The following is a 12,702-nucleotide window of genomic DNA, read 5'->3' as shown; positions in this document are numbered from 1 at the left end:
TCGCAACTTATATTTTCAAATTGGTCAATACTATAGTATTGCTCCATCGAAACCGGGTTCAAAGACTGAGTGAAAATATTTAGAGAACATATCAGCTATGAATTTAGGATCATCAGATTCGACACCGTCATACCACATTAAGCGAGGATAACCTGAGTTAGACTCTTTTAAAGAAGATGCATATTTCCAGAAAAAATTAATATTATTCTTCAAGGAGTTTTCAACGTTGTTAATGTACTTATTATGACATGTAGTAAGAAGCAATTTAACTCGTTTACGTAATAGTGAAAATTCCTGATAATCACGCAGGTTTTTGTAAGATTTCCAACGGGCCCATATTTTGAGTTTGCGTTTTAAACATTTTATTAAAGGTTTAGAGAACCAGGTGGGGAATTTAGATGAACTAATTTTGGCAAAAGGAACGTGAGAGTTGATGATTATTTGAATTTGTGTGTAAAAGACATTCACGGCTTCTTCGGCTGAAAGAGAAGATAGGAGAGGAGAGGTTGACAGTTAACCTAACTCTAACACAAATTGAAATACAAATCGCGCAGTCAGCGCTGACGCATCGGTGTAGCAACAATGAAAAGGACAGTCCAGCGCTGCAGAATTGCTACGCGCGTAGGTACAGCTACGTCGCGGTGACGAGATACGTCGGTCGCGTACGATACGCGCTACGCACGACCGACGTCAGCGCTCACCGACGCGTCGGTCGAGCACTAAATGCAGTCAAAGACGTAGCTTGTCACGTACAATAAAGTAATAATTCTGGCCTGTTTTCATCGGTTGTCTGGCAGCTAGAGGCTGTATCTAGATGTATAAATTGTCTTAGCTTGCATGCATATCATCACACTACTTCGTGCGCGCAATGTGTTTAAATAAATATGGCGTGTTGTATGGTTGCAGACTGGTGTGGGAGCGTGGGTTCACGTGCGTGCACTTCTTGCGCACGATCCTGGCCTTCATCTGCATGTCGTGCACCGGCCTGTTCGCGTGGGTCATCGTGCAGTTCTACCCCACGCCTGTCACCAGGGTGCTCTGTACCGGAGGCGCGCTGCTCATCTGTTACGTGGCTGCGAGGTGAACAACTAACTTACAATATAATCTTACAGAACCTAACTTCTATATATATCTAAATATATAAAAATTACGTGTTACGTTGTTTGTTCGCGATGGACTCCTAAACTCACTCCTCACCATCAGGATGTGTGGCGGTCCTCCACAGTGCGGTTTTCAAGGAGCTTTCTTCCACGTACTACAAAGCTGTGGAATGAGCTTCCCTGTGCGGTGTTTCCGGGACGATACGACATGGGTACCTTCAAAAAAAGCGCGTACAACAACAACGTACCTTAAAGGCTGGCAACGCTCCTGTGATTCCTCTGGTGTTGCAAGAGATTGTGGGCGGCGGTGATCACTTAGCAACAGGTGACCCGTACGCTTGTTTGTCCTCCTATTCCATAAAAAAAAACTAATGAACGGATTTTAACGCGGATTACTTCATGGTGTACAGTTTAGTCCAACTTGAGAGATAAAATAGTTTTTATTTCGATTTGGAACGCATAATTATTCTTATTTTCAATATTTCTTTTGTATAGACATTCTATGAGAGAATTTAGTAACGCACGGTTTGACAGTTCTACTGTGAAACAATTTCACTATAACAACAGGGAGCATTTTTTACGAAATAATTCTTGATGTTTTGAAATATTTATGGCAAATTCCTATAAAACAGAATTTTTTTATTATCTACAGAGCAACGACTGTCGGGTCAGCTAGTATATATATAATGAAAATAGTCCTTGTTCGAGGCTCTTTTAAGCCTAAACCACTGATCGTGTCGACATGAAACTAACACCATTCGGTGCGAAATTTATCTTAGATATTTCTGCGATCCTACTTATTTTTTATTATATTTGTAATAAGATGAATAAAATTTAATTTATTTCCTTTTAAAATTCGCCTAGCAAAACGGGCGGAACGGCTAGTCCTTTATATAAATACCAGCTGACCCAGCAAACGTTGTATTGCCGATATTATAATCGCGATACAAAACTAACTGTTGATCGTAATTTTTAAGCTGACTCATAATCAAACAAAAAATTAAAAAAAATTAAAAAAAAAAATCGTGTGGACCACCCTTAACATTTAGGGGGATGAAAAACAGATGTTGTCCGATTCTCAGACCTACCCAATATGCACTCAAAATTTCATGAGAATCGGTCAAGCCGTTTTGGAGGAGTTCAATGTTTAACACCATGACACGAAAATTTTATATATTAGATACTATTATGATTATTTTCTAGCAATAGCAATGACAGTACAATATTGTATATTTAATTAAAAAGAGCGTAAAAAAAAGAATGCTGGGAGAGCTTCTTCTCTCTCAGAGAGCCATTTGTTTCCGAAGCGGTAGCAGTATAGTATGTTAGCATGCTAGTATGTTTAAAATGACATCAAAAATAATTGTAAAGGAATGAAATTTGAGAAAATTAATGCCTTTTTATGCTTTTATATATATAATATGTGATATGTATGTATGGACGCTTATTTTTAAAGTATGTCGCATCGTCCACACCGCATAAGGAAGCACTTTCTGTAGAGGAATGCCAGATATTCATATGGTGGGATTGATATCTTATTTTGTGGTGTGCAGAGCGTTTAAGCCCTGCCGTCCAGATCCACCTTCGCTCACCATCTCGAAGTGTGGCGCTCTCCTCAATACTGCTTTCAAGAAACTTTTTGATACGTACTACCAATCTGTGGAACGTGTTTTCTTTGCCTGCGAGGCTCGTTGTGGCGGTGATCATTTAACATATTTTTTTTTATGAAAAAGAGACGAGATGAGCAGGACGCTCAGGTGATAGTAATTGATACGTCCTGCCCATTACAATGCAGTGCTGCTCAGTATTCTTGAAAAACCCCAATAATTCTGAGCGGCACTACAATTGCGCTTGTTACCTTGAGATATTAAATGTTAAGTCTTATTTGCCCAGTTATTTCACTAGCTACCTTCAGACCGAAACACAATAATGTTTACACATAACTGCTATACGGCAGAAATAGGTGCCGTTCTGGTACCTATAATCTATACAAATGATTTAAGTTTTCTTTAATGTTTAGTGTCACGAAACTAGTCTTAGTCTCGTGCCAGATTTTGGCGAGACAGCACGTCCTGAGGATGCCTCGTGTAGAGGCGAAACACGTGTCGAATTGTTTAAAAACAAATATTGGCGGAATTAACACTAAAGAAAACTTAAATCATTTGTATAATTATGGATTTCCGCAAAGTAACGCCTAATTCAATAAATTTTTTTTTCCTATAATCTATCCATCCTGTGCCAGGGAGCCACCCACTGGTGAGGTGAAAATTAGGTGACCTGAACCTTAGTTTGTCCTCCTCTTCCATAAAAAATTAATAAATTATACCAAACTACTGGAGGTCCAGCGTACCCCGATATAACCACAGTCACACCGCACTTTGCTACGTCTCGTGTGCTTGTAACCTCGGTGAAGGTCTCCTCCTCACTATTTAGGCATTTTGTTTGAAAGCGCACCAAATAATGTTAATGATTTATTTCTCAGATACCTCGGCATCAACACGTTGATCGCTTACCGTCGTGCGCGCGTCGCCTCCATACGGATCGTAACAGAACAATTGGATCAGACGAACGAACAACTATCGACCATCAGCAAAACTGTCACCGTCGACATAGCCTCCAAGAATGTACTCGAACTGAAGGACGTCAAATAGGACATATGCAGCTTAACGTGCGCACGGTACCTTGAGACATGAACGCGTTGCATTCGTATACGATGCAGGTATCATGTTATCGTGCACACGTTGTGCTTATATCAAAATATACACGTTCGAATGGAAATCACAAATAGACGCGCAGTTGTTACAGAATATCAATTAAATCATTTAAAAGCTAAATTCAGACATGAATAAAGCAAATATACATAAAATGTATATAAAAACAATAGATTATAAATAATAGTATGTTCAAACCCTCATGTCCCGCGGAGCGATGCAATGTGTGGTGTGTTATTCCACACTGGGCTGGTCCCTATTCCGTAAGACCTAGAAATAGGGCCGTCGTAATGCCTTCGGAGATGTGCAGGAGTTTTCATAATTGAACATGCAAAACGGCCAAGATAGATAATTATGAACTATGTATATTGCTATCACATTAAAATACTAAAGTTAAAACAATAACTTCAATATATAAAATAACATTGTATTTAAAATATTAAGTTATTTTCATAATATTATCTCCTGGAATATTTAGGTATGAAACATCTTCAATTAGTCAGACAAAAACCCTGTATGATGTTAAAAGGAAACATTGATTTTTGAATCGAAATCTTTCAATAAATTTGAGATAAGTATCCCTTCGTACAAAATTAAACATATCGCCACGCTCTCAGAGTATTGAATAAATGATTCAGTGGTTTAACTATCTATATCCATACATATGGGACAGTGCAAATAAATTATGATTTGTGTATATTGTAGAAGACTGTCTTAATTGCCAAATTGTATGTAATTAATTACTTAACAATCACACTCTTAAAGTATAATTTAGTGGTCAATGAAGTAATGCTTTCTTTCCTAGGTCCTCGGACCAATTATTACACTGGACGGAGTGATAGATTCAAATGCGTGCCAATTGTTTACTATGTGCGTATGCCATTTCTACTAGTAGTAGTTGTAGTCTTACTTTCATACTGAGAACATGTAAATCTTTCATTTTTATCGAATATCTAATACAAAATACTAAGTATAATGAATATTAGCTGTTATTTACTTACGTATGAAAATATAATATGTTTTGAATGAACAAAATAATGACATATTTTCACATTCTAGAAATGTATGCATATTTCACTTAATTTACGCACCAAATCGCAATGTTGTGACCGACTAGACCGACTCGGCGTCACCCAAGCTGACCCAAATTACACAGGACAGTGCGACGTTGCCAACTTGCATGAGTTATTTTTATTACTCGTGCAAAGATTAAAGATACGCATAGTATAAGAGCGGCAACAACTCAAAGCAAGTTATAGCTCCGTCCAGAGTAATAATTGGTACGAGCCTAGGCCGCTTGGCTACTGGAGTGGAGGAGCTAATATTAACTCGCTGCAGGGGACAGTATAGGATTTACCAACTAGTTTAAAAATTTATTTATTTGTAATGCGAAGCGATGACGATATTTCATCACTGTATAATTAAACTGGTTACTTTTTATAAGAAAATATGTTTTAGGGCGTGTTTGTAACAAAACCAGTCGTGTCGCGCTTCACCCGTTCGCCCTGAATTTTTTTACCAAGTGTTACCATATCAAGTGATGTTTATTCCTAATATTTGTTTACTTAATATAAATAATTTAATTGCAACATTAAAATATCCGTGAATTACAATTTATAGAATATAGAGGAACAATATTTATTAAAGAAAAACAGACGTAACCCAAAAAATATATGAAAGTATTATTATGACGCCATATTTGTTTTACGAGATGTATAGCCAATATGTCGTTGATTATTGTTGGTTATTGGTTGATTAGTCTGTGACGTAATTTAACTTAATTAAGTAGTTTTAACTAACTTATACTTATACTGTAATTATTAATTTGAGCCACAATAAAACATAGACTTAATGTAACGTAACAAGATGGCACGCCACATATTTAAACTATTGAGTATATATATGGAGTGTAGGAATATTATTGCAAGCGGTACTTCGGTTCTGAATTATTTTCTACTCGAAACAGAGCAATTCGCAGTTATTACGAGTTATTGTTCGTAAAATATCTATCAGATATTGTATGAAGAGTTATATGCAACGCCCAGGCCCTTACCTCACTGTTCAATGAATACAAAATCAATCATAAATGCATGCTAGAAAATTTTACGTTTCTTGAATTAATTCTCTCTATTACATTACGTCGGATCATCACAACGCCACGTTCTGTACGTATTACAATTTACGACAAATTAAAAAAAATGTGTTGCATTTAACTATTTATCGAAAAAACCTTTGATTTAAAAACCTTTTAGCTGAGAGGAAATAATAGTGTGTTTGTTACTACCTAGTTTCGTTTATAGACCGTTAGAGGCGCTGTATAATTCTTCATACATTTATTTGATGTTGGACCTACAAAGAATACATTATATATCGAGGGTAAATAATTCGATTAAATAATAGTTGTTTTTGCAACTGCCAAGTAATGTGTGCTGTTGTAACACGAATGCTAGGCCTGATTACATGCATTGGCATACAATCATTTTTGTATGATTTTGAAATAAATTAATAGTTATTTAGGTGGCTTTTACGAGGCAAAGCTAAAGAGGTGGTTTATAGCAAACCGCTTCATGTGTTACTTTTTGACTTGTTACAAAATAATATTTTTTTTTCCCCACCTCGATGAAAAACTCGCTTTAGGTCCCTGGTACGACAGAGAAAAGTGGCCAATTCTCTCCCAGCAAGACGACTAAGCGAGCTAATTCATCCAGGTGAGAAAAAAAATCGTATACGCACCACGTGAGATAAGTAGGACATAACCACTCGCGTCTTTATTCCGCGGGTGAGAATGACCTACTTTTCTCCCTAGGTGCGTATTATACTATTTTTATACGCTATAAGACTTGCACAGTGGTGCCAGGCGATGATATAAATGTAATCATCAATAGATGGTTAGATCCTTAATGTATAATCAGCACTCTAAATTAATATCGTTGTAAATGTATCACAAAAACTGTGCCAAAGAATCATTTTGCGACGTAAACGATACGTAAACACAAATTAAATTGTAAAATCATTAATATTAAATTAAAGTATAGATATCTAGATTCTCGGCAGTTTAACGATAGAAGACTTAGTTGTAATTTAATATATTTTCGTAACAATTGTTAAAAATTAATAATTTTAATGTAGTGTAAGTAAGAAGTTCAAATATTGTATTTTTTCAATGTTGTTTGAATTTATGGTACGATCGGGAAACATAACTTGCCTGTAGACATATATTGTGGGGAAATATAACGTAAGATATTTCCTAGCTTGCTGTAAAATATTGTATAAACGAAACAACCTAATAAATATATTAAAAATTCGATCAATGTTATTGTTAAACATCTTATGGATTTAATACAAAACAATTTAGATAGATAAATGTAAAGCATTACGAGATAAAAAGAAAATCAGTCAGTTTTTTTATTGGACGTATTCCAGAAAAGCGTTCCAAACCACAATAATGACGAAATTGAGGAAAACAAAACTGGTCACGTGATTCATATTAACGGACTGACAAAAAATGGCAGACCTACTGTCACTTTTAAAATGACATGATGGCTTATGGAATATACTAATAATTATTAAACTTTAAACACGAATTCCTTAAAATGTTGATGAAGTTTGTGGCTTGGAACGTTTTTCAGGAACTACGAAACGTCATTTAATAACGAAATTTTTAGTTGATCTACTATTAATTGCATACGATTAGAATTGTCTTAGCAGACTTTCAATAATAAATACACGGTAAATAGAAAAAAACTCTGATTTTAATGTTGCTCTACTGTTATACTCTCTATAACCGGTGTAACTGTAACCGAAAAATATTTGTATGAGAAATTACTTCCAAAAAGTTCACCCGAGGCACTAATTAGACTTCAAACAAAATTTTTCGTTTATATAAATGGAAAATAAAAATAATAGAGGTAAAAATATCAAAGGCCAAGATTCTAGAACGAATACAGATGTATGTTCTTCAACTTTATGTAGATACATAGACCTGAATCTTTTTAAGTCGTTACAAAGAGATATTGTAATTAGCTATGTATATCTTCACGAGATGATGCCTTAAGCGATTTTTTAGTTTATGTACATCGAGGGAGGTTGATGGAAAGTTTTCTTTATTCACTTGTTTGTGTGTAAATTCTATCTAATAATAAAATTGCTTAGATTATTGTTTGATAGGTGTTCGCGCGCACTGCCGGCGTACATGTTACATACGGCAACAAATACGACGCCAAAATCGGCGTACTCGAGCCACTCTTGTTGTAATTAATCTGCATCGTGGGCAGTGGTTTATTAAAGGACTTGTCCCGTTTTTCCATAGACAAACTAGTCCATAGAGTGTGTTTTTTTTTTAATTTTGCGGTCACTAAACAAATCCAAACTACGATGCCCTATGAAACATTAAATTAGGCAATCTAAAATAGCTACTTCAATAATTTTTAACACTTGCGTTTTTTTGTTAAATTAAATATCAAAGCTTCTGCCACTGTATTTAATATAGCAACATTACAAAGCAAAAATATATAGTCTTTATTACTAGCCTTATGTCAACATGGCATTTATGTTATCTGCCTTCAACTGTCAACGCCAAAACATTTGTTTACGTTTATTTAAAAAAACATTGCGTGCGTACAAAGTACACATGTCAGAAGTGAAACCTGCATGGAGCATGAACCTCTAAACTGCATATGAATTCCTGGTACGTGTTGCTAGGATGACACATGATTTCAACCGCTATGAAAGACATTCCTACCACCACTAATATATTATATAATAATATGTTCTCCTGGTGTCTATGTAAGTAATACGTCGTGCGCTTGAAGTCAGAATATATTAAGGTATACTCGCGCCATACTTAAGACAATCTCATCTTTAACTACGATCGCCTGGTACCAAAACATTTTATTATGCTTCCCATCTCATTATCTCCCATGTTAAATATTATGAATTGATGTGACTGCTCTTTTTACTGTCGCTTTTTCGTTTCATCGACTTTCAAATCACAACGATGATAAAGAAGTTTTCACTTCAATAGTATGCATATTTCTGTCTCATTCTTTGCCGGCTTCATCATTTTGTATTTGTGTCTCTTACCTGTCGTTTTTCCGTTGCATCCGTTTTGAAATCACAACGATTCTAAAGAAGTTTCAGTTCAAAAACGTTTGTTTTATTAAAGGCTCAATTACGGACAAGTCTTTTTAAGTCATAATCCACGTAGGACTATATAAAATACTACCAGATATAGGAGACGCATATTAAATATACGAATTAATATTATTAAGTTGTACGGATCAATCATTATTGTTAGTAAGTAGCGCGGCACTTGTCGGAGCGCGCAGACACCTATCAATGCCCTGAAAATAGTTATTTAAATAGTTTTTAATACTAATATAGTAAATATTTTTAGAGTAGCTGTAGTTTTTTGCCAGCACTTACCGTTCCGGTTGTGTAGGTGGTATTAATAGTGGTATATTACATTAGAGTTGGGGTCTTTTTGGGTTGCCGAATGATATTTTTTATTTATTGACTATTTTTTTTTGTACTTCTTTAGTTTTATTGGCTATTTAGGTTGTTGGCGACATTTCGACTAAAATTTGTCTTTGGTGCTTTTATATATTTCATTGATCTAAGTAAGGAGAGAAAATTGGTTTTATTTTATGACTAGCGTCAATAAGGCACTTGTGAACGCCACAGTAAATTCAAATTTTAATATTTTTATTCAAAATAGGATTTTAAATCACTTATAGTCTAAAACTCCCATCCGTTCGAAATAATGTGCTTAAGAACTGAGAACTATCAATAATAAACGCTTCGTTTTATAACAATTTTATTAAATATTAATATTTAATTTACACGACTAGTAAATATGTGTCAGACAGCACCGTTTCAATATATTGTTATTCTTTTTTGTGTATATACATTTATGTTTAAATTTATATATTATTTAATGAATAGTAAAAGATCTGAATAGAAAGCGGCATACACCAACCCCTATGAAAAATTAAAAGTATTGTGTATGAAATGTCGTATGATAAAAAATATATAACAAGTTAATTGTATAAAAACAGGTTGATACTTGTTATTAGCTCACTGAGTAAGTTCAATAAATAAAACTTAATGGACACTAACACCATGAATATGGCCATATTGAATCTGCGTTTTGTTTTTGGTTTCATTTGATATATTTTATAATATAACTACAATTTTTCACGAAGTAAACAGATAAACATAGTTTTGAAAAAACTAAAAGACACGCTTTAGTTTAAAAGATAATGGTTGAAATTTAAAATTAACATCAATTCTTGCCTTATTGATGATAGATGAAAAAAATTATGTAAATTAACAAAAATCTTTTATTGCAAATTGAAAAATAGAATAATTTTTATCAAATTAATGTATTGTCATTCAGTCTTCGATAAATCTACGAAATTTGAACGAAATCTGGGTTTTCAGTTTAAAGTGGGTCAAAATCGTTCGTTACAAACAAACATACATACAGTTGAAGCTAATAAAAAGCATGTAAAAATTGCAGATTAACTTTGATATAAAACACTTTCTATCCGTTAAATAAATGGCTGGGGATCGCTTCCTATCCTGATCTTTTCTTTATATTTCGTTCGAAAAAGTTTCAATTTGAAAGAAAAAGATTAATAACGGCTTTGCAGACCCTAAGTTTAGAAGTAGAGATTTGTTGATTCGAAAGTATTTTTGTAGTGAAGTTACATAAATAAAATAGATGTCAGGTTTGATATATTTTTTTAGTTTATTGGCCAATACAGAACAAACATAAATTTTTTTATCAGATGAGTACCAAGAAAGGTTTATCTGGGTACAAAGAGTATCATTCACAAAACCTAATCTTTGTCAAGAAGTGTCTTATAAAGCGTGTTTTGATTTTCGAGGTATTTATGTACTTATTTCTTGCAGCTGTTGATGTATAGAACAAGTTACGAGACGACCAACACGGTCACCTGGTGGTGGGAGATACGCCCCAACCATAACAATGCAGGGCCGCCCAGTTATTCTTGTCGTAACCCCAAATCGCGCTCTTAATTTTGAGACATAAGATGTTAAGTCTCATTTACCCAGTTATTTTACTACTAGCTGCGTTGCCCTAAAAATGGATATAATATCTATAATAGCTTGCACATTACAGCTTAGCGAAACTCTCTAAGGAAAAAGCGATTGTATGAAACGTGCAGTGATTGACAGATGACGGCTATAATCTTGTAAAAAACGGAGATAGCCGAAATCCACCAGTTATACTTCGTCGCCATATTGTAAATTGTAATTACTATTTCAAACTTATATGTCAAATCTCACTGCACGTTTCATACTAAACTAAATTTCAATTGTTACTTAGTTACTGCGTCACGGCATCCTGCGTGAACAAGCCTACCACTTACTGGTGTAAGATAAACGATATTGTTGTTTTAAAAGACGTTAATTAGAAAATATGAAACACAAATAGCTTAGATTAAGTACTGGTCTCCGCTGCGTTCCAATTAGATACCGCACTACCTAATAAGAATGATAGCTTTTTTATTACGGCAACTATTAGATGCTTGTGTGCTGCGTGGCATCTTGACAATCAATGGCATCTTTAAAATTTTCTAACATACGCTTCGTGCTATCTTACATTGATATTAATAAAATACAAAATACTTACTGGTGATAATATGTGATCCCAGTGTCTTTCCAATTTCTTGTAGTATTATTTTTACAAAGATTTACCACGAAACCCGACATTTTAGTTTCAATTATAAGCAAAATTAAACAGAACGTGTGGCACGTCAACGTCACACATTGTTCGAGACTGGCTCGAGTATACCCACTTGGGTGTAGTATTAGTTGCCGCACTTTGCGACTACGCCTGCGGTATCTAGTTGGAGCGCAGCGGAGACCAATCCTTAATTTTAGAGAAATAGTGTAGTTAAGTATAGATTGAACTATGGTATATTTGTTTTTAAAGTATCGTATAATGTAGTACGTACCTATGTTTATAAAAGCAATAATTAAATATTTGATCTCTCATATCAGACGTTGACTGGTATATAAATAATATTTTAATTATAGTTGATTTGGTAACGAAATACAAATATCTAGTACACAAGTGAAGTTTTATTTACATTTTATAATCTACGTGTTAGCCGATGCCACAGGTTGTCACCTCATCACCACAATTGTTATAGCCAGTCATAAGATTTAAAATCTTATATATTTTCAAAAATGATTCAACATTTTTTTCACAATATCCCTTAAAGCCTCGCCTAACAGCCGTATCGGAATATTATCTCGAAATCTCGAACGATTGCCTATTCCGCGGTCATCTGGAGGGCAAAGCCAAATTCGCATCGAAGAAGCTGGGCGTCATAAATAGAGCACGTAATACTTCAACTAGCGCTTTACATAGCGCAGGTCCCGGCCACATGGAGTATAGCTGTCATCTCTGTTCTGGTGCACCCCAGTATCAGCTCGATCCATTTAACCGCAGCTATCACGTGGAGTGTTCCGAAGAGCTGTTGGACTAGACCCCTGCCATCACTTCACACGCCATCAACTAGGGTATCCTCCACACCACCTGGATCTGTGACGATACGACATGGGTATAGGTGCCTCCATAAAAAAGAGCATACGATAACCTGAACGGACAGAAACGCTCATGTGATTTCTCCGGTATTCAAATAATCAATATGTATTTTATAATTTATTACATTTTATGTGTGGTCCCATAAATAGCGACAAATGAATTAATAAACAATGATGATAATAACAATTTCTTGCACATAATTAATATTATCTTGGATATTGATTGTTTTAATTGACATTAAAAGCATTTTGGCTTGAGTGCGCGGTTATCATAAAGCCCCTTTTATATAATAGGGAATTTATGCAGGATCGAG

General features: G+C 34.8%; 1 protein-coding gene across 2 annotated transcripts in view; it reads left to right on the top strand.

Annotated features, from left to right (window-relative positions):
* LOC126969898 (uncharacterized) overlaps positions 1-11,912 on the top strand; it is a 104,029-nt gene extending 92,117 nt beyond the window's left edge. For both annotated transcript variants that reach the window (XM_050815516.1, XM_050815517.1), the window contains exons 12-13: positions 907-1,080; positions 3,583-11,912. In XM_050815516.1, the coding sequence (XP_050671473.1) occupies positions 907-1,080; positions 3,583-3,751 (343 nt within the window). In that variant the 3' untranslated portion in view covers positions 3,752-11,912. The remainder of the gene's footprint in view (positions 1-906; positions 1,081-3,582) is intronic.
* Positions 11,913-12,702: the final 790 nt, after the last annotated feature.

Source organism: Leptidea sinapis, chromosome 19 (genome assembly GCF_905404315.1).
Source record: "Leptidea sinapis chromosome 19, ilLepSina1.1, whole genome shotgun sequence".
NCBI lineage: Eukaryota > Metazoa > Arthropoda > Insecta > Lepidoptera > Pieridae > Leptidea > Leptidea sinapis.
Note: the sequence above shows the minus strand (reverse complement) of the source record. Positions and strands in the feature narration are given on the sequence as shown.